This window comes from Amblyraja radiata, chromosome 25 (genome assembly GCF_010909765.2).
Source record: "Amblyraja radiata isolate CabotCenter1 chromosome 25, sAmbRad1.1.pri, whole genome shotgun sequence".
Lineage (NCBI taxonomy): Eukaryota > Metazoa > Chordata > Chondrichthyes > Rajiformes > Rajidae > Amblyraja > Amblyraja radiata.
In genome coordinates, this window is record NC_045980.1 from 17,276,146 (window position 1) to 17,299,636 (window position 23,491).

Here is a 23,491-nt window from a genome sequence, read left to right on the forward strand (position 1 = left end):
ACAATCAGCACACCATTGGGGTGTGAGAGGAAACCAAAGCACCACATGGGTAAACCACCACACACAGCACCTGAGATCAGGATCGAAACCAGGTCTCTAGCGCTGTGAGACAGCAGTTCTACAAGATGCGCCACTGTGCAACCCTATTTCCTACATTAGTATAGAAATAAAACCTCTTACAACTTGAAATGCAAACTTTATGCAGACGTCCTGACCCAAAATGTCACCTATTCATGTTCTCCAGAGATGCTGCCTGATGTTGAATTATTCCAGCACTTTGTGTCCTTTTGTGTAAATCAGCACCTGCAGTTCCTTGTTTCTATTTATGCCCTCATGTTCTTTGTGAGGGATGTGGTTACATACATTTCAGTGCATTAAATTATAGGCCTTGTGCCACCTGGAGGAAATAAAGGATTAAAGCTGCAAAAGAGTAGAATAATTGCAAGAGTTTTTTAAATCCCAAATTCTCATTTTCTCTATAGTTTTCAATCTTGGTGGTGTTTCAAGGAAATGACTTTCCACCTATCAATCTTAAGTGTTCCAATTAAAAAATTTGAGTCAAATGAAATAAAACTTAATTGTCCTCTCAGGCAAGAAAGTCAAGGGAGGAAAAAAATAATCACCAACTATAGCAACTTGCCTCCTCTGCTGCATCCTTTTCCAAATGGACTATCTTGTTTTCCCAGTAGATTCGTTGAGATTCCAACTGACTGGTCAGGAGGTATGAATACTGTTGAGAAAAAGTGTTCAAAATCTATTAAGTCCTTTTAATAAAAAATGATTCACACAGAAACTGAAACCTGCTTAAGCAAATTGTATGCAGAATAATTTTGAACATCAATTTAAGAATATTTATGTTTCTGATTTTCCTTGCCCCAAAACTAGAATGTATTTGTTTGTTTCTGAGGGAAGATGTCTTAATTGCACTCAATCTGCGATCTGCACAGTTAACTGAAGAAAACCGGCATCTGTCCAGTTTCTGCATGGCGTGTCCACGAAGCAGGTGACAAGAGGAATGCAGATAGTCCAGCAACCTGAGGCTCATACTCACTAAACTCCTGCAAGAACCTTGCTTCTTTCATTGCTCATACACTCATTTCCCATCCCAGGTCCCTCATTTCCCTTTTGTCCCTCACCTTCTTTCACCCACATCCCTCCCTCCGACTTGACATTTCACTCCCTCTACTTAACAGACACCGTATTGTCTCCTCTAAGCTTTATCACTTACTCCATCCATCTGCCAAATAATCCTCCTCACCCTGATATCACCTGCCGTGGCTTTGTCCCACCCCCACTTCCCTTTTCCAGCTGCCTCTCCCTACTCTAATCAGCCTAGAGAAGGGTCCAGACCCAAAACGTCACCTGTCCATTCCCTGCACTGATGCCGTCTAACCTACTGAGTTCCTCCGGCAACTTGCTACATGAGTTAGTGTGGGGTGAGCCACTGCAGCAATGTGCAACGGTTGCCCGAGGACCCGAGTTGGACAGGCTGGGCAAGCAGGAGGGCTGCTCTGTGTTAAGATACATGGCTCAAGCTGATACAATAAGTGCAGGCCACTGCTGGGTCTGACTGCAGCTGTTACACATACTGACAGACCAGCTGGATCCTAGTCTCCTATCAACTCCAGTCTAAGGGGATGCAAGCTGCCGTATCCCCACCTCCATTTGACTCGATGGCTCTCACTACCCACCCAATGCCAACCATCAGTGGCAGCTACCAAGAACTCCCCTGGTGGTTCATTCAACACCAAGCAGAACAGCAATAAAATCATCGTGCCTGCGGAAGGTTGGGGTGTTATGGCCTAGGCATGTATGGCTGCTGAAGGTACTGGCTCACTTATTTTCATTGATAATACAACTGCTGATGGTAGTAGCATAATGAATTCTGAAGTGCATAGACACATCCTATCTGCTCAAGTTCAAACAAATGCCCCAAATCTCATTGGCCGGTGGTTCATTTTACAGCAAGACAATGATCCCAAACATACTGCTAAAGTAACAAAGGAGTTTTTCAAAGCAAAAAAATTGTCAATTCTTGAGTGGCCAAGTCAATCACCCGATCTGAATCCAATTGAGCATGCCTTTTATATGCTGAAGAGAAAACTGAAGGGGACTAGTCCCCAAAACAGGCATAAGCTAAAGATGGCTGAGAAGATACCCAGCAACTGGTGATGTCCATGAATCACAGACTTCAAGCAGACATTGCATGCAAAGGATATGCAACAAAATACTAAACATGACTACTTTCATTTACATGACATTGCTGTGGCCCACACATTATGGTGCCCTGTAAAGGGGGAACTATGTATAAGCACTGCTGTAATTTCTACATGGTGAAATCAAAATGTATAAAAATAGCCTTTATTAAAATCTGACAACGTGCACTTTAACCACATGTGATTTTTTCCTATTACAAATCTCAAATTGTGGAGTACAGAGGCAAATAAATAAATGATGGGTCTTTGTCCCAAACATTATGGAGGGCACTGTAGCAGGACCAAGAGTGCTATCATGAATCAGCCCTTTGAAGGATAGTGCTAAATGTATAATTAGTGCACCGTATAATTTTAATTAATCTACGTTATTTGTTTACTTTTTTCCCCAATTCAAGGCAGATTGCATACTAGCATCTGTGTCCAGTCTGTGAGCATCAGAAGACTATTAAATCACGGGTAACATCACATCATTACCACTGAGGCAAGACCTGCCCTTATGTCCGTACATATCTGGGAATTAGACAGTAATCAGAATATGCACTTAGGCTGATATTGACTCCTGTTTACTGAGGGTCAGGGACAGAACCTAGATTATTCTCAAGGGATCAATACATACCCAAGTAGTGCATTCATACACTCAGCCATTGAAAGAACCCTGATAATGGATAATATATGCAAAATCAAAACAATATTTCTCCTCTGATTTTACCGTGGAGAAGGACATGAAGACTGGGAAACTTGGGACAGTTAATGGAAGTGTATTGAGCAGAGTCAGTATTGCGGTCGAGGAGGTGCAGAATGTCTTTAGGCGTGTGAAACGAAATAAATCTCCCGGGCCTGATCAGATATATCCAAGGATACTGTGGGGAGTTAAAGAAGAAATTGCAGGTGCCCTGACTGAGATATATGAATCATCATTAGGTACAGGTGAAGTGCCAGAAGACTGGATGGTGGCTAATGTTGTGCCTGATCTCCAGGGATGCTGCCTGGCCTGCTGAGTTACTCCAGCACTTTATCTTTTATTTTCTACGGAATTCTGTCATAGTTTGTGTTAACAGATCAGCAGGGGAAGGTGGATAATGGTGGGCATGGCACAAAGTGTTAAGAAAATAACATGAAAGAAAAAGTTATGAAAAAGGATAATGAAAATCCACTCACCTCTAGTTGAAGAGCATCAATTTTCTCATCCTGACATGTGTCACCCTCGCATTCATACTGTACAATTTTTCCATCTGTTTTACTGGCCACCAAGCGATGAACATAGTTATCTAGAAAAACAGATTACAGCTTCCAAATTTGACATAGTTGCAGAGTCTGGAAAATGCACTGAATAGTTGGTTATGTTATCTTTTTGATATTTTTTTATTTTCCTTCATAGCTGACGTACATACTCAAAAATCAATAGCATTTGCAAATGCATAAATTTAAAATACCTGTAACTATACAGTACTTATTAAATTTTAAAAAATACAAATTATAAAACAAACTTTCATAGATAAGGAAAGTGAGTATTTTCATGACTGCCACTCTAAAGCCTGCTAAACATCTTTATTTCTACATTCCAATGCCAGAGGAAATATCTCAGAAATAATTAAGCTTCTCCTTCAGGTAATTTAACTGGTAACTTGAGAAACAAAAATGATATTATCTCTCATGTTTAAACTGGTGCGGATGTGGACCAGTCTGATTTGTGTCAATGTTCGTGGCTCTCAAAAGGAGGCATGGCAAAACCCTTTACACATGAATTTGAAGGTACTGCCAGAGTAGAATCAAAGTGTTCCAAATGATATCAGGGGGCTCCAATCACAAACATGGAAGATTCATACTTTGTATTTTTTGAGGGCTGAGCACATTGGTAACTCAGCATGCATTTGTGACAACATTGTGCATATCTCAACTGCATTCCATAATATATCACTCATACTCTATGTATTTGAAGTATTAGGTTTTAAAATCATCCATTTTTATGTGCCCTCGCTTTACAATTCCAATCTCCTGCATGTAATCTGATGAAAAACACTCTGAAAATACAAATAAATCACAATTTCCATTATCTATCCTCAAAGAACTCTTAATGGATTCATCAAACATGATTTTCCCTTCATGAATTCACGTTGACTCAACTCAATCATATTATCTTCTAATTTCTTTACATCACATCCTTTATTATAGATTCAAGCATTTTCTCAACTACAGCTGTCAGGCTAATTGGCAGGAAGTGTTTTTCTCTCTCGTTAAAGCACTCTTTTTAAAGCACAATTACTAGCTAATCTTCAGGAACCTTTCCAGAAACAATGGGATTTTGGAAGTCGATAATCAGCAATTCATTATACACATGGCCATACTTTTCAAAACTCCAGAATGCAGATAATCAAGTTAGATTTATTAGTTTAGTTTAGAGATACAGCATGGAAACAGGCCCTTCAGCCTACCGAGTCCATGCCGACAAACAATCACCCATTCATATTAGCTCTATGTTATCCCACTTTCTCATCCATTCCCTACATACGAGGGGCAATTTACAGCAGCCAATTAACCTACAAACCCACAAGTATTTGCAATTTGGGAGGAAACCAGAGCACCCGGAAGAAACCCATGGAGACACAAGTACATGCAAACTCCACACAGACAAGACCCAAGGTCAGGATCGAACCTGGGTTTCTGACGCTGCGAGGCAGCAGTTCTACCAGCTGCACCACTCTGCCACTCTGATAGTATCCTGGTAGTATTGCTTTACTAATAGTAATTCTAGAAACGTATTTCAAGAAACAGATTCTAGTATCACATCAATAACCAAAATTCATCAATTCATCGATACAATAGGAAGATGTTTTTAGCATATTTAACCCCTTTGCTGCCAACATCTGAATCGGACTCAGCCTGTCTAAACAGCTGTAGGATGATTCTGAGGCCAGTATCTCCAATAGCTTTTGCATGATGAGTACATTACTAAGATAGTTACCTCCTGCGTAGTCCCAGACTCTGTGATTGGTGAGCTGCATGGCATATGTATGTTGTGTCTCTTCAAAATGCTTATATGCATGACGACTGACATATCGACCACATCCAATGTGTCCGCATATCAAACAAATCCACAGATTCTGTAGGTGGGCAGAATGAGGATAAGAAGGGATAAAATAATTAAAATCTAAAATTAAATTAAAGTGAGCATGAATATTCTTTAATTTTTTCCAAAGTTGTCTTGCAAGGCTTGCAGTTACACCATCTTACTGTTATCCTTTATCAAATTGAGAGATGCTCCATTATAATGGACAACTCCTTAAATAGAAAATAAATCATCAACCACATTTACTGATTAATATTCCATTCCATTCTCAAGCAGAATTTAAAACCATGTACACCCAAATTCTTTGGTATAGATTCAGAAAATACCCAGCAGGTCAGGCAGCATCTGTGGAGACAAACAGATTTATCACCCAAGATTAGTTACTTTATCTCTCCACAATTGCCTCCTGATTTCCTGCTTTCGTTCCAATTTCCAGCAGGTTTTTTTTGTGTTTTAAATTATTTATTAATTTTCGATTGCACATTTCCAGCCTTTTAGTCTCTACTCCTTCTTACTTGTTTTGTGTGCCTCATTTATTTCTCCTGTTCATTTTGAATCTCCTGGCATCAATTTATTACTTGTTCAATCATCTGTTTGACTTTAGGGACAATTTTACATTCTTGTCAATCATCACCTTATTTATCTGACACATTCTCAGTCTTACACACACCTATGAAGACAAACGAGGTTATACAGAAATTACTGCAAGGTAAAAATAAATTGGGAATCCAAGATACACCAGTGCAGGAAGATTTGGATTACCAATCAGAATAAGAGATGCCCATCGTCTTCACAATATCAGTCAGTAATCAATGCTGGGTCAACAACACAAACAGCAAATAACCATTGATCTCAGCTGTGTGCTGAAATGCTTTTAAAAACTGCTTTATTTGACAGAATATTATTCCAGGGACAAAATAACTTAGCTACAGTACTGTATCTACTTTTCTTATTTTTTAACCGAGTAATTCAAGTATTCCGGAGCAAAGAGAATTTTGTTGAAAGCATCGACAACAAAAATTGAAACAAATGCAAGGCATGTGAGACTACAAACTGAATTGCAGGTTGTCCCTCGGTTATGACCCTGTTCCCTTCCTGTAAATGTTTTATAATGAGAATAGTTTGCAAGTAGGAAATGCAGCCCCAACCCAGATCATGAGGCACATGAGCAAAATTAGGCCATTCGGCACGCAACAGTTACTATTACGGCATTGAAAAGGCACCTGGACAGGTACATGGTTAGGAAAGGTTTAGAGGGATATGGGCAAAACACATCCAAATGGGACTAGCTTAGATGGAGCAACTTGTTCAGAATGGACCAGTTGGGCTGAAGAGCCCGTTTCCATGCTGTATAACTCTATGAGTGTGATTAAACATGTAACCAGGGCAGATTTTTTTCCTGAATCTCCTGAAGGTCATAATGCTGCCAATTTATTTTTCCACTCCTTTGCCTAGACAACACTTGATGCAATATGAATCCCAGATAGAGGAGGAATCAGTATCTTATTTTTTATTAAATCCCATTAATAAACTGGCATTGAGACACAAGGAATTGCAGATGCTGAAATTTTGAGCAAAACACAAAGTGCTAGGGTAACTCAGGGGGAAGGATCCAAACCTGAAATGTCACCTACCCATGTCCTCCAGAGATGCTGCATGACCCACTGAGTTACTCCAGCACTTTGTGTTTTATGCAACAAATTGACATTGTACTTTTTACTTACTTACCTCTTGAACTCCACATTCAAAGCATTTATTTTCTTCAACCGGCTCTGGAGTCTGACAGTACCTGCAAACTGGACACCTAAGACAAAATAAATGTTTGGAACATTAATCAAGCCAGCACTTGAGATTTTATACACCATAAATAAACTTTTCTTTGAATGTAAAGATGCAAGACTATTGTGTTCCCCAACGTTTTGGCAACTTTCTTAAATGCGCTAAAAACCAAATGAAGATGTACTTTATTCCTGATGTAAATATTTACCAGAAGACAAATAGTAATAGTCTTCAGTAATAGTAATTAAAGACTAATGATAAATAGATATAAAATCAAGATATCTAGTCATAAGGTGAAAGGTTTTATCCCAAACCAATGATATATAACAATTTAATAAAGTTCTCCGGCTTTCTCCCACACTCCAAAGACGTCAATTTAGTGAGTTAATTGGCTTTGGTAGAATTGTAAATTGTCCCTAGTGCGTGGGATAGGGATAGTGCTAGTGTACGAACGGGGTGATCGCTGGTCGGCATACACTCAGTGGACCGAAGGGCCTGTTTCCACAATGTATCTCTAGACAAAACTAAATTAAACCTCTTCGCTGTGCAACGTATAATACAATAATTGTGCAAACTGAGAAATGTTACATAGAAATGTTGTTATTCTGATAACATTATTGTGGCAACTTACGTTGTGTCTTCCCAGTGTTGCAAGCAATGACTGTGAAAGCTGTGATTACAGAGTATTGTCAGAACACCATTTACAGACTCGTCCATTCTTTCCAAGCACACGATGCACGGCGGTAGCTCAGTAACCCCCATTACAGGAAGACTTGCTCCCTAAAGAGAGAAAAAACAAAAATTAACAATTCTTATTATAGCAGAAAGCCATACTCCATCAAGTGGGATCCAATCCATCTGGTAAAAATGTATTCAAAAAAATCTTAATTCTTTTAGGACTTTTATTTATCAATCTTCCTCCAGCAGTTGAGACAGCCAGGCAAAGACATTTCACAGTTGCCAGGATTATTTTATTAGCTCATGTCAATGAGGAGGGAGTAGATCACAGTTACTTCCTAAACCTCCTTTCATTATTCTTCCTTGAAATGAAGCAGAAGGCAATGTTCCTCCACTTTGTTTGTTTGGCCATCTGCTGACAAATCCTAAAGATTAAATATAATCCAAGCAAACAAACTTCAGAATTAACTCTTTCTTCAGTTAGACATTCACTACTGCTATTTAGTTTAGAGATGCATCATGGAAACAGGCCCTTCAGCCCAACAAGTCCACGCCGACTATCGATTACCCGTTCACCCCAGTCCTATGTTATCCCACTTTCTCATCCACTCCCTACACACAATGGTGAATTTACAGGGGCCAAATAACCAAAAAACCAAAGCACCCGGAGGAAACCAACAAGATCACAGGACAAATGTACAAACTCCACACAGACAGCACCCGAGATCAGGATTGAACCCGGATCTCTGGCGCTGTAAAGTAGCAGTTCCATCAGCTGTGCCACTCTAAATACATTTTAAATTATATTACAATGCTGTTCATATTAATAAATAGACCAAAATACCTACATCCTCAGATTTGATCACTTCAGCCCTTTCCACATACACCAGCTGACATACATCTTCCTCGATGGAATTGAATTGCCGACCATTACAGGCCGTGTAAAAACTGTCTGCTTCTGCCTATACATGCAAAAAAAAAGACAAATCGGTAATTTGAAATATCAAAACTCTTAACATAATTTCCAATCAATTGTGCAACTTTGACTGGAATTGAATTATTTCTTACCTGGGAACAAAATTTAACAAGAACCATATACTGGTTTGGGGTGGAATCTCTTATTATTTTCATGTGCTCAATCGAATCATCAAATGGTGCAACAAACCTCATAAGATCATGGCTGGTCATGGTGGCTGGAACAGTTAGGATACACAACATGGCACTGCGCCTCACATCTTCTTTTAGGGAAGTCATCTTGCTGTAAAAGAAAAAATAGAAAATAAAACTCGACTCTTCTGTAAATTGCACAATAATAATGATGATGATGATGATGCTTATAAGTACTAATGACAAGTCAGCATTTGGTCATAAAGTTAGAGATACGGTAACAGTATACTCAGCATGCAGCACTAGTGAATGGCCTGCATTTTACAAATGGAGGAACAAGGTTTAGTTTAGTTTTAGAGATCAAACATGGAAACAGACCCTTGGATCCACTGAGTCCACGGAGACCATCGATTCTCGGTTCACACCAGTTCTATTTTATCCCACTCTCTCATCCACACCCTGCAATAGGGGCAATTTACAAGGGTGTGGATTTGCCTTCTGTTTAAGGTTTCCCAGGGAATTTCATGATAGAAGCTTCTTCTGAGCTGACCACATCTTACTGTGAGGCCCACAAGCAATTTAAGGCCTCTTCACTCACTTCCACAATGTCTCCAGCAAGATCAAACTCAATCGTTTAGACCAGTAAATACAAGTTGAGTGCCACTTAGCAAAAGTACAAACAGTACTTTTAGCGCAAAAAACACACTGCAATATATCCGCAGCAAATGCGTATTAGTTTTAAGTGAAAACATCAATGAAGCACATAAAACTACAACTGCTAGAATATTGAGCAAAAAATAAAGTACTTGAGGAACTCTGCAGGTCAGGTAGCATTTGTGGTGGAAACGAACAGGTGACATTTTTGGTCATGTGACAATAAGCTAAACTGAACGACAACATCATCTGTCCAATCCCTCCACAGATGCTGCCTGACCCGCTGAGATCCTCCACCACTTTTGTTGCTCAATAAATTAGATTTGGTTCCTTTGAAAGATCAACAACAAATTGTTCAAGCGCTTTTGATTGCAACATGCGCCTTAATTTAGTTCAACAAAGAAACTGACAAGTTACTAAAGATCAACAACAAAATGTTCATTGTTTTTGGCTCCACAGATGTTGCTCGACTTGATTAGCATTTTCAGTATTTATTTTTTAAAATGTTATTTAACAATAACAGAATTAGTTCACTTCTTCCCTGATACAGGCCTGGCAGAGCATCACCAGAGAAGACACCCAACAACTGGTGATGTCCATGAATCGCAGACTTCAAGCAGTCATTGCATGCAAAGGATATGCGACAAAATACTAAATATGACTACTTTCATTTACATGACATTACTGTGTCCAAAACATTATGGTGCCCTGAAATGGGGGGACTGGGTAGAAACACTGCTGTAATTTCTACATGGTGAAATCAAAATGAATAAAAATGGCCTTTATTAAAATCTGACTATGTGCACATGTGATTTTTTCTATTACAAAACTCAAATTGTGGAGTACAAATAAGTAAATGATGGTTCTTTGTCCCAAACATTATGGAGAGCACTGTAGCTAAAGCCCTCTACCCAGGCAATATCAGGGTGAATCTCCTCTTCACTGCAATCCTCCTTATCACGCGGCAACCACAACTGAACACGATACTCCAAGCTTTTCGCAGACTTCCCATCTCCTCCCCTTTCGGCTTTCCGCAGAGACTGCTCCCTCCGTAACTCCTTGGTCAATTCATCCCTTCCCACCAAAACCACCCCCTCTCCTGGTACTTTCCCTTGCAACTACAGGAAATGCTACACTTGTCGCTTTACCTCCCCCCACGACTCCAAGGACCCAAGCAGTCTTTCCAGGTGAGGCAGAGGTTCACCTGCATCTCCTCCAACCTCATCTATTGCATCCGCTGCTCTAGGTGTCATCTGATCTACATCGGTGAGACCAAGCGCCGGCTTGGCGATCGCTTTGCCCAACACCTCCGAACAGTTCGCACTAACCAACCTGATCTGCCGATGGCTCAGCGCTTCCACTCCCCCTCTCTTTCCGAATCGGACCTTTTTGTCCTGGGCCTCCTTCATGGCCAGAGTGAGACCCACTGCAAATTGGAGGAGCAGCACCTCATATTTTGCTTGGGTAGTTTACACCCCAGCGGTATGAACATTGACCTCCAACTTCAGGTAGTCCTTGCTTTCTCCCTCCTTCCCCTCCCCTTCCCAGCTCTCCCACAGCCCACTGTCTCGACCTCTTCCTTTCTTCTTCCCGCCTCCCCCACCCCCACATCAGTCTGAAGAAGGGTCTCGACCGGAAACGTCACCTATTCCTTCGCTCCATAGATGCTGCCTCACCCGCTGAGTTTCTTCAGCATATTTGTCTACCTACGATACTCCAAGCACAATCTAATCCATGTTTTGAAAAGTTGCAACATAACATCCTCACTCATATATTTTATGCCCCTACCTATGAAAGACAAGATATTTTTTTAAAGTCCTCACTCAGTTTTGTAGAGGTGCATGATTCCATGTACTACTTCAACTGATGAATTTCCACTAAAAAATGAAATTTGGTCAGGCAGCTGTTTCGATGGAGAGTCTGGAGCATTCCCACTCTGATCCTTGCACAATTTACTGTTGTCATTTGGATCAATGACGCTTCCTTTCTCCACAAGGTCAGTACCATTTGTCGTCATTTGATCAGGCTTCAGTTCAGATTCCACAGCATCTTTGTCTGTAAAGACATGAATTTTTTGTCAGGCCAGTCACAGAAAACAAATATTACCACTCAAAAAAACATGAAGAATTAAAAGGATATAGATCTGATGAACGTCAACTCCGCTCATTCTGCAGCAACCCTGACATTATAATCAAACCCGCGAACGAGGAAGGTGCTGTGGAGGTCTGGCGCGCTGACCTCTACCGGGCTGAGGCCAGGTGACAACTCTCCGACACCTCCACCTACTTATCCTTGGACCATGATCCCACAGATGAGCACCAGGCCTTAATCTCAAACACCATTACTGATTTCATCACTTCTGGCTGTCTACCCTCCACAGCCTCCAACACCTTATCGTTTCCCAGCCCCACACAGCCCGTTTTTACCTTCTCCCCAAAATCCACAAACACATCTGCCCTGGCAGACCCATTGTTTCTGCCTGCTCCATTCTATCCCGCCGGGTCCAATCTTTCCCGACCTACGTCCAAGATACCTCACATGCCCTTCATCTCTTTAATGACTTCCGAGCCTCCATCTTTACTATGGACGTTCAGTCACTCTACTCCTCCATTCGCCACCAGGAAGGCCTTAAAGCCCTCAGTTTCTTCCTCAACCATAGAACCATCCAATTTCACTCTACTAACACTCTACTCCATCTAGTGGAGCTGGTCCTCACCCTCAACAACTTTTCCTTTGACTCCTCCCACTTCCTCCAAATCCAAGGCATAGCTATGGGCATCCGCGTAGGCAGCATCTCTGGAGAGAAGGAATGGGTGACGTTTCGGGTCGAGACTCTTCTTCAATCTGAAGAAGGGTCTCGACTCGAAACGTCACCCATTCCTTCTCTCCAGAGATGCTGCCTATCCCGCTGAGTTACTCCAGCATTTTGTGTCTACCGTCTATTACAAACCCACTTACTCCCACAACTATCGACTACACTTCTTTCCACCCTGCTTCCTGCAAAGACTATCCCCTACTCCATCTACACCGCATCTGCGCCCAAGATGAGGTGTTCCATATTAGAACATCAGTGATGTCCTCATTCTTTAGGGAACAGGGGTTCCCCACTTCCATCATAGATGAGTCTTATCAGTAGCCAGCAGCTCCACCTTGCTCCTTCCTCACCCTAGTCCTTACCTTCCACCCCATCAGCCGTCACATACAACACATAATCCTCCGAAATTTCTGCCACCTCCAACGGGATCACATCACTAGCCACATTTTCCAATCTCCACCCTTGTCCGTCTTCTGAAGAGACCATTCCCTCCGCAACTCCCTGGTTAACTCATCCCTTCCCACCCAAACCACCCCCTCCCCAGATTCCTTCCCCTGCAAAAGATGCACCACCTGTCGCTTTACCTCCTCCCTCGACTCTGTCCAGGGACCCCCGACAGTCCTTTCAGGTTAGGCAGAGGTTCACTTGCACCTCCTCCAACCTCATCTACTGTATCCATTGTTCCAGATGTGGACTCGTACATCGGCGAGACCAAACGTAGAATAGACAATCGTTTCGCCGAACACCTTCGCTCAGCCGCCTGAACCAACCTGATCTTCCGGTTGCTGGACACTTTAATTTCCCTTCCCATTCCTACACAGACTTTTCTGTGCTCGGTCTCCTCCATTGTCAGAGTGAGGCTAAAAGCAAATTGGAGGAACAGCATCTCATATTTCGCTTGAGCTGTTTGCAGGGCAGTGGTATGACCATTGATTTCTCTCACTTCAGGTAGCCCCGGCATTCCTTCTCTCTCTCTCTCTCTCTCTCTCTATCCTTCCCCCACCCAAGTCGCACTAGCTTCTCATTTTCACCCTACAAACAAATTACAATGGCCCGTTTCCTTTATCATCGTTACTTTTTTTTGCATATCTTTCAATGTCCTTTATCTCTCCACATCACCGTCTATATCTCTCAATTCCTTTATTCCTAACCAGTCTGAAGAAGGGTCTCGACCCAAAACGTCACCCATTCCTTCTCTCCAGAGATGCTGCCTGCCCCGCTGAGTAATTCCAGCTTTTTGTGTCTATCAACACATTTATTCATACATCCGGATCAAATCATGTACAGGTGCACAACCTTTTATCCGGAGTTCCGGAAACCGAAAAGCTCCGAAAACCGGACATTTTTTCCAGGATGTCGTCTGCACACCAAAGCTCGCGTTTGGCGCCAAACTTGACCCGACACGACCCACGGTCAACCCAGGTCTGTACTACTGTAGCGGCTGCCTCCTCCTCTGAGACCTGGGAGACACTTAAACATCTGTAAATCATTGCTTAAATGTTAGTCAATCAGTTAGTTTGGAGGGCTTTTATGTGAAAGGGGGGGGGGGGGGTGAAGGGGGAAACTTTAATTCTTAGTCCCCTACCTGGTCAGAGAGGCGGGGAGCGGGCAATGCCTTACCGGATCGCCATGCAGTAAGCTCCGGAGCGCTGTGGCCGCCGACTCCCAACATCGCTGAGCTGGGGCTGCGGGCGTCCGGCCGCGGGTGGAGCCAGTTGGAGCTCCGACCCCGGCAACTCTACCCCTGGCTGCGCGGCGCTCCAAATCCAGCGCCGCCCGCGGCCGGACGCACGCAGCCCCAGCTCCGCGATGTTGGGAGTCGGCAGCCACAGCGCTCCAGAGCTTACCGCACGGCGACCCGGTAAGACATTGCCCGCTCCCCGCTGGTATCCCAGCGCTGTGGCCGCCGACTCCCAACATCGCGGAGCTGGGGCTGCGGGCGTCCGACCGCGGGCCACACTGGATTTGGAGTGCCGCGCAGCCAGGGGTAGAGTTCGCCGGGGTCGGAGCTCCAACCGGCGCCACCCGCGCGGCCGGACGCCCGCAGCCCCAGCTCCGCGATGTTGGGAGTCGACGGCCACAGCGCTCTGGAGATTACTGCACGGCGACCTGGTGAGGCATTGCCCGCTCCCCGCCTCTCCGACCAGGTAAGGGACTAAGAATTAAAGTTCCCCCTTCACCCCCCCCCCACCACATAAAATCCCTCCAAACTAACTGACTAACATTTAAGCAATGATTTACAATGATTACCCGGTCTCTGGGGAGGAGGCAGCCGCTCCAGACTTTTCAAGCCGCCCGCGCTACCTACCTAATCTACGCTAAAAATCTTCCATTCCGAAATCCGAAAAATTCCGAAATCCGAGAAGTGTCTGGTCCCAAGGCTTTCGGATAAAAGGTTGTGTACCTGTACCAGCTTGTGATGGTGTTCTCTATAAGGTTAGACCTCATCTAAATTTAACGTGATGGCAGCATTTGTAATAAATTGCCTCAAAACTTCACCCAAAATTAGATGGACAGAATTATTTTTTTTTTAATTAAAAACATATTTGCAAAGTTTGAGAGACAAAATGAAGCAAGAAAATCAAAAGGTTTTGATAGAGAGTATGAAAAATTGCCGTGGGTATGTGAACTGTATTTATTTAAAATACACCTAGCATAGGCAATCGCAGAATTCTGGTCAGTTATTGAATCAGAAGTTCCAGATTTGGTTCTTATAATGTGGAATAGCAGCTGGGTAGCCTGCAAAATAAAGTCAAGATGAAGCAGCAATGAATTACATTCCAAGTTTCACCTTCTGCTGTCAAGTTCTGGTATGTAGCTGATCTTCCTTTTCCCAGTGCAGGAGCACCATGACCGAGAAACCAACCCCACTGAATCAGTTGAGATCACCTACCTTAACACAGATCATGGAAAAAAACGAGGCTTCCTGTTCTGCAGAACCTGACAAGCCATTGAAAACATTTGACCCACTTGTTTTTAGCGCTAACTTCCTGCAAACTCAAAAGCATTTACATATAATAGATTTCTGCAGTAAAATATATTTTTCTCTGGAAAAACCTGTAACCAATCTACTTCCAGATCTTTCCAATTCTTCAACACTTGTAAGTTAATACTTTTGATACAAAGTGCTGGAGTAACACAGCAGGTCAGGCAGCATCACTGGAGAACATGGACAGGTGATGTTTGGATCAGGACCCTTCTTCAGCTCTGTGCAACCAAGTCTGAACAAGGGTCCTGACCTAATAGATCACCTATCTACGTTCTCCAAGGATGCTGCCCAACCTGCTGAGTTACTCCAGTACTATGTTTTTTTGTAAACTATCATCCCAGTTCTTTGCTTCCACTTTTGACACAATGGTTATTTCTTATCTTGAAGACGATCCAGAGTCAGAACAGCAACTGCTGAAGCTTAAAATCAAAACATCCTCAATCTGCTGTAGACGCATGGAAGGGTAACTTTACACTCTAGTTATGATAGATATGTCTGATAAGAGACAGTCATAAAATACCTTAGCTCAGTCTGCCAAATTTCTTATCACCTGATCCAATAGACTTCAGCCTATAGACGATGTAAACATAAAGAATTAAATAGGCCAGAGTTTGTGTCGAAAGGCAATATTTTGCACCAGGACTTGCTCAGTCTGTCTTCTCACATTTACACATTTACAAAAAGGCAGCCAGCATCATCAGGGACCCACACCACCCTGGCAATGCTCTCATTTCACTCCTGACATTGGGAAGGTGGTATAGGAGCCTGAAAACTGTAACGCCTTCTTCTTAACAACCGTCAAGCTATTAACCACTACAGACAAATAGCTTTTAATTGTACCTTGATACATGTGACAATAAACTAAACTAAACTACAGCCTTGAAGTAAGCTATATAGACTTGGGGGTATTGTTTTTATCTTTGCACTAGTATTTTTTTTAATATACAGAACTTTTTTAAATTGTTTTTGCATGGTATTTACAAAGTACAACATTTAGAAATCTTATGTGCTGCTCCAGGCAAGAATTTCATAGTACAGTTTTGAGACATACGACAATAAAACACTCTGGACTACTTACTGTACCTTTGCTGGAGGTGATGGTTTCAATGACCATGTCTCTCATCTCTCGACGGCCAATGTGTTGATGCAAGATGGTGGATTTCTCCCCAGTTGTTTTACCCTCCAGCAAGCGCTTTGCCGAACTGAGCGATCTCTTCTCTTTACTCTCATCATCCGCCATGCTGAGAGCTAAACAGGCAGAAAACAAAATGAAATCTGGCTGGTGCAGCAGGGTGAGATTTTGTCTTTATATTCACTATTAAGGCAATGTGTATAGTTTCCTATTAAAGCAACTCTTTCTGTGGTTGAAATGAAGCAATAATAAAAACAGAGGAGCTTTATTTCTGACAGGAACATTCCAAACCTTTTTCTCTCTCCACAGCCAGCACATCAGCAAACATGGCTAGGTAGAAAGTTCCAGAAAGTGCATCACACCGATGGAATGAATAATCCTAAAGGATCACATGGGCCAGACCTCCAACAGCTAGTGTTCTGCCAAGATTAAATTATCTCTTAACTTGTTGTTACTTCGTATGAAGTCACTTCTCCTAGTAATCCAAAAGTTGTATTTTAAAACTGCAAGTCATGATGTATTATTACATTGTGCTTCAAATGTTTTAATTAATCAACTCCATCGTTTGCAAATAGTCTGGATTCCAAGTTTATGTGCCATACCAGGAATAATCCACAAAAGGAAAAAAACAATCTGCTTTGATGCCACTATTATGGGATGCTGCATGAATCCTTCTGAAAATACAACCCATGGTTTATAAAGTAAAACTTTAGTTCAGCCAGCAGGTGTTTTATAAGTGGATGTGGCATGGATATGTACACAAAGTATGCTATCCCGAAACCCATTGCCAACACTAATCAAGGACAATTTACACCCTGATCATTCCCCCGTTTTCCCCTCTCTCGTCAGGCAGGCGATACAAAAGCTTGAAATCACACACCACCAGACTCAGGAACAACATCTTCCCTGCCGTTCAGACTATTGAAGTTTGTAGTTGCGATTTCCCAACCTATCTCGCTGTGGACCGAACACTTTTTTACCTGCACTTTGTCTGTAACTGTAGAGCCATAACACTATATTCTACACGCTGGTATTTTTCGCTTTGCACTACCTGATATATTTGCTTATGGCTTGATTGTACTTACGTATAGTATGATTTGACTGGATAGCACGAAAACACTGTATCTCGGTACACGTGACAATAATAAATCAATACCACTAGGGAGTAAACCATTTGATAACAGAATGCTGGCTATGCATTTTGCAGTCATCCATTACAAATTATTTTTTCAATTAGTTGCTGCAAGGCTATTGTTGTAGAGCAGCATTGTGCTTAGGCCCTTCATAGCAGCTAGGAATTTAAATATAAGTAATTAAATAGTTGTAGATTTTTAAATTTCAGTTACCAGCAAACTGCAGGGCCGTCATAAAAATAACAGTCCTGTCCTTCAGGGAGATCTCCTGCCCTCACTCACCCCAGCCTAATTGTGACTCAGATCCCGATATGGATTGTTTTAATAGCCTTGTGTTCAAAAGGGAACTGCAGATGCTGGAATATCGAAGGTACACAAAATTGCTGGAGGAACTCAGCGGGTGCAGCAGCATCTTTCCAGTTCAAGGGCAAGTAGGAATGGATAATATTGGCAATATTGCCAGTATTGCCAGTGACATATACATCCCATATATATATATTTAAAAAAATATTTAAGCATAGATATAATGTACTATCAAAATGGTGTAAATCGGATTTTTGGTTGACAAACATGCAACTGTTCCTGGATTTTACTAAATCTGTCCTTCAATTATCCTTCATCATTCGGCAAGCAAACCAGTAAATTGTATGGGTAGGATTTCACAGTTACAATCGCATCTAATCATAATCTAAAATCATATTTTAGTTTAGCGTCTTGCTCCCATTTTGAGGCCTTCCTTGTCACTGTCCATCTCAAACAAAGCAACAGGGGACCTATTCCTAGGATGGCTCCAATGCAGTTTTGATACCAGTAGAAGCACTGACTGCAGTAAAGGATCTGGCATCTGCTCCTAGCAACACTGTTGCAAGTGTGCGTAAATAAACTTGCATGTAAATCTACATTCCTCGGTGGTTCTTATTGCTGATTTTATTTAGTATCAAATACTTAAGCCTCCCGTTTTAATAAATTCAGGCAAGGAAGATTTTTTTTTGTGCGAGAATTGTGAATCCATTCGAGGTTTCAATTGCAGAGGGTGGTGGAGCTTGAACCATATTCCAGCAAGTCTGACCCACCTTTCAACTGATGACTATCTGGCAGTGAGTTCTTGCTCCAGGGACCCTGCAATCTCAATGTCAGATTCAGGAGATTTAAAAATAAAACTTGCACTTTGAATTTAAGATTGTACCCACATTCCAGAAAGTTATTTCGTCAGTCTCAGAATTTAAGCTACTGAGTCAGAGCTAAACAGCATGAGTCACACACTCTTAAGCACAACTTCTCCATGCCAATCAAGTTGCCTACCTGAACTAGTTCCATTTGCCTGCACAGCCTCTAAACATTTCCTATCCATGTACTTATCCAAATGCCCTTTAAATATGGTTATTGTACCTGCATCAAATATTTCCTTTGGCAGATCGTACCACATACCCCTACCCTGTGTGAAAATATTACCCCCAGGTTCCCTTTAATATTTTCCTCTCTTACCTTAAACCTAAACTCTCTCCCTTTCCACTCCCTATCCAGTAAACAAGATTGATCATTCACTTTGTCTATGCCTCTTGTGATTTTATAATTCTCTGTAAGGTTATCCCCCAGCCTCAAATTTCTGGGGGAAAAGAGTCAAAGTCTATCCAGTCTCTCCTTGTAACCAAGACCCTCCAATCCTGGTAGAAAACTTGTGATATCGTATACTCTGGAAGCCAGACATTGGGTACCACAATGTAAATACAGACGCCGATTTCTGGTTTCAGCTGCGGTAAAGGAAATAATGCTCCATCATCTATAATCCCCTCCCTTACAGCTTTACATTGCACTCCTCTCTCCAGACATCCTTTTCATCTCCCAGCTTTTGTCTCTCCTTCCACCTATCTGCCAATCAAACCATTTGTTTAAGAAGGAACTGCAGATGCTGGAAAATCGAAGGTACACAAAAATTCTGGAGAAACTCAGCGGGTGCAGCAGCATCTACGGAGCGAAGGAGATAGGCAACGTTTCAGCCCGAAACGTTACCTATCTCCTTCGCTCCATAGATGCTGCTGCACCCGCTGAGTTTCTCCAGCATTTTTGTGTACTGTCAATCAAACCACGCTTCACCTGCATTCACCTACTTGCCAGGATTTGTCCCACCCTCCTCTCTTTTCCACCTTTCACCCCACCTCCCATTTCTTCAAGCTGAGGAAGGGTCCTCACCTGAAACGTTGTCTGTCCATTCCCTCCAGATACTGCCTGACCTGCTGAGTTCCTCCAGCACTTTGTGTTTTGCTTAAGATTCCAAAGTTACTTGTGTGCCCTACAGTTTTCGGCTCCCCTACTCCTTCACTCAGAAAAAAGAAACATTGACAGTTGCATCGACACGCTTGCTCTCAATTAATTTTGCACATGGACATCCAGGACCCTTTGAATATTAATATTACCCAATCTCTTACCATTTAAAAATAGTCAACATTTCTGCCTTTCTTCTCTAAGGTGTATTCCTTCCATCTGCCATGTTGTTACCCACTCACTAAGTTTGTTTTATATATGTTCTTGTATCTTCTCTCCTTAGCGGATGCCTTTTTGTCTCTTTTTCACCTCTAGCCTTTGTCATTTACTTCACCCATCTGCCAAATGTCCCCCGCCTCACCTGTATCTTACCTATCACCTGCCAGATTTTACCCCATCCCCACCTGTCTTTTCCAGCTTCCCCCCACCACTCTCTACTCTGCCAGTCTGTAGAAGGGTCCCAACTTGAAACATCACCTGTCCATTCCCTGTTGTGATGCTGCCTGACTCAACACGTTCCTCCCACACTTTATGAAGATATTGCCAGGACTTGAAAGCTTCAGTTACAGGGGGAAGTTGTGCAGGCTATAGCTTTATTCCTAGGCACAGTGGCTGAGGGGCATCAGAGTTTTATAAAATCATAAGAGGATAGGTAGGGTCTTTTACCCACAGTAGGGGAATCAAGAACCAGAAGGCATATGTTTAAGGTGAGAGGGGAAAGATTTAATATGAACCCGAGGGGCAACATTTTCCAGAGGATGGTGTTGAGACAGGTATTATAATATCTGGACATGTATATGGATAGGAAACGTTTAGAGGGATATGAGCCAAATGCGGGAATATGGGAGAGGCTTAGATGGGGCATCGTGATCGGCAAGGACGAGATGGGCCGAAGGGCCTGTTACCGTGCTGTCTGGCTCCATGACACTGTGTTTTGCTCCAGGTTGCGGTTCATTGTGTCCCTGCAGCCACAAGGCCGCCGCACAGCGCTGAGTATCGGCTGGACACAGGCCCTCGCCGACCCCGGGGCTCCCGCACTCGGGCCCGAGCCAGGCCACCCCGGTGTTGCGGGCCTCTGTCCAGGCCCGGGGCCCCCCATCCACTCACCGCTGTAGTCGAAGCCCTCGGGACGGCGCGAGTGCTTCGCCAGCTCCAGACGTATGGCGACCAGTGAAACGCTCATATGTTAAACCCGCGGGTCTGCTGACCGGGCTGAAAATAAAATGAACGGTGGAAAGGGGCAACATCCGGCCCGGAGCCCCAGGCTACACCGAGACTGGCCCTGCACTTCCGGCACCCTCACCCCTCACCCCGTGACGCCGCGCTGCTTCCCTGGCAACCAGCGGTAACTATGGCGGAGGGAGGATGGAAGGAGGGGGCAATGAAGGTGGGAGAAAGGGAGCAATGTGGGTGGGAGAGAGGGGGGCAATGAGGGAGGGAGGGAGCAATGAGGGAGGGAGGGGGGCAATGAGTGAGGGAGGGGGGCAATGAGGGAGGGAGGGAGCAATGAGTGAGGGAGGGGGGCAATGAGGGAGGGAGGGAGCAATGTGGGTGGGAGAGAGGGGGGCAATGAGGGAGGGAGGGGGGCAATGAGGGAGAGAGGGAGCAATGAGGGAGGGAGGGAGCAATGAGGGAGGGAGGGAGGTTGGGAGGGAGGGAGGGAGAGGGGGATGGACAGACAGAGTTGCAAATGCAGACTTCCACTTTGACTCCATTTACACTTCATGCTATTTTGGAAAAGCAGCCAACATAATCAAAGACTTGTTCTATCCCGACCAATCCTTCTTCTCCCTGCTCCCGTCCGGCAAAGGCCACAGAAGCTTGACAGCAAGCATCACCACTCTGACGAACAGCTTCTTTCCGTCTGTTATCAGGCTTTTGAACTGTCTGTCCATCAGCTGCGGTACTGTCCGATTCACCACTACCCCATTGAAGACATTGGACTTTGTTTATGGAACTGACGCGCTACAATGCTGAGAACTATATTCTGTATCCTTCCCTATTGCTCTATCTATTGTACTTGCGTTTGACGTGATTGTATTTATGTATAGTATTGTCAGACCTGTTTGGACAGCAGGAAAAACAAAGCTTTCCACTGTACTTCGGTGCATGTGACAATAATGAACCTAAACTTCACCGATCTTTCTGTCCTATGCCTCCTCCGTTGCCAGCGTGAGGCTACAAACAAACTGGAGGAACATCACCTCATATTCCACTTGGGTAGCTTACAACCCGAGAGTATGAATATTGAATTCAACAATCCACTGTGAGGGAAGGCAATGAAGTTCAGTCAGCTTCCTCTGAAGAAGGCTCCCGACCTGAAACGTCTTCTGCCCATTCCCTTCACTAATGCTGCCTGACCTGCTGAGTTCATCCAGCACTTAGTGTTTTTGTACCATTTGCCTTCTTCATTGCCTGTTACATGTACATGTGAGTTCTTTGTGAATCTTATACACCGAGATCCCTTTGAATATCAGCATTACCCAATCTGTCACATTTTCTAAAAAGTCGGCATTTCTATCTTATTTTCCTACAAGGTGCATAACCACCACCCATTTTTCCACATCAGGTTCCACTTGTTGCGTTGTTACCCACTCACTAAGCTCATTACATCCACTCAAAGCTTCTTCATGTCCTCATTGCAGCTCAGATTCCATGTACTTTCATGAGCAATTCTGGAAATATTACATTTGATTCCTTGAGCCAAGCTGTCGATACAGATCAAGCGCAACAATCTGCTGGAGGAACAGCACCTCATATTTCCCTTGGACAGTTCACAACAGTGGTATGAACATTGATTTCTCTAATTTCAAGTAACTCCTGCATTCCCCTCCCTCCCCCGCCCGAGACGTCCTCGCAGTTTCACTGTTCACATCCTTCTATCTCTCTCATTAGCACTTCTTCCCCAGCCAACAATGGGCCATTGTGGACTCCACCCTTCCTGAGGCCTTTTTCTGACTCCAGTTTCCTCCCCCCTCCCACCCCACACTTTCAGTCTGAAGAAGGGTTATGACCTGAAACATCACCTATTCCTTTTCTCCAGAGATGCTGCCTGACCTGCTGAGTTACTCCAGCATTTTGTGTCTATGCTGGAGGATCCAAGCAGGTTGAGCTGCGGCTATGGAAGGGAAAGGGCAGTCGACGCTTCCGATTGGGACCCTCCATCTGGACTGAAAGCGTCAAGAGGCGAAGAAGGTGAAGGAGGGGAAAAGAGCTGGTAAATTAATGCTCAGTCTTTTTCCTAGGGTAGAGGAATCTAAATGCCTTAAGGTGAGAGGGGAGAGATTTAAGAGAGTCCTCAAAGCAATGTTTTGAGGACTCTTTTTATTCTGCATCAGGAATGAGCTGCCGGAGGAAGCTACAGAAGCAGATAGAATTATGACTTTTAAAATACATTTGGACAGATTTAGGGAGGGTTGAGAGGGCTAAGGGCCAAATGGGACCAGCTCAGTATGCCAACTTGGTCGATGTGGACAACATGGGCCCAAACGCTTGTTTTCCTGGGAGGTTGTCAATGACAATGATAAAGTGGATCCAGGTATGGAGGGGTTGATTGGCAGATGGAGATACAGATTGAGAATTTGGTATGCATTGTAATCTGCTTTGTTTTAGAACAGTTACCGACAATGCCCTCTGTGGCTATTCTGCAGCCTCTAAAT

The 23,491-nt window shown here is 43.3% G+C and overlaps 1 protein-coding gene across 2 annotated transcripts in view; it reads right to left on the reverse strand.

Annotated features, from left to right (window-relative positions):
• Window positions 1-21,126, reverse strand: part of LOC116987343 (BRCA1 associated protein) — a 32,216-nt gene extending 11,090 nt beyond the window's left edge. The window contains exons 1-10 of one of the 2 annotated variants that reach the window (XM_033043315.1): window positions 20,940-21,126; window positions 16,389-16,553; window positions 11,325-11,556; window positions 8,809-8,998; window positions 8,589-8,702; window positions 7,694-7,842; window positions 7,012-7,087; window positions 5,179-5,317; window positions 3,375-3,484; window positions 641-730 (exon numbers count right to left, since the gene is read on the reverse strand). In XM_033043315.1, coding sequence (XP_032899206.1) covers window positions 641-730; window positions 3,375-3,484; window positions 5,179-5,317; window positions 7,012-7,087; window positions 7,694-7,842; window positions 8,589-8,702; window positions 8,809-8,998; window positions 11,325-11,556; window positions 16,389-16,553; window positions 20,940-21,015 — 1,341 coding nt within the window. In that variant the 5' untranslated portion in view covers window positions 21,016-21,126. Of the gene's footprint in view, window positions 1-640; window positions 731-3,374; window positions 3,485-5,178; window positions 5,318-7,011; window positions 7,088-7,693; window positions 7,843-8,588; window positions 8,703-8,808; window positions 8,999-11,324; window positions 11,557-16,388; window positions 16,554-20,737; window positions 20,889-20,939 lie in introns of those variants that run through there. The other variant, XM_033043317.1, reaches the window with a different exon arrangement.
• Window positions 21,127-23,491: the final 2,365 nt, after the last annotated feature.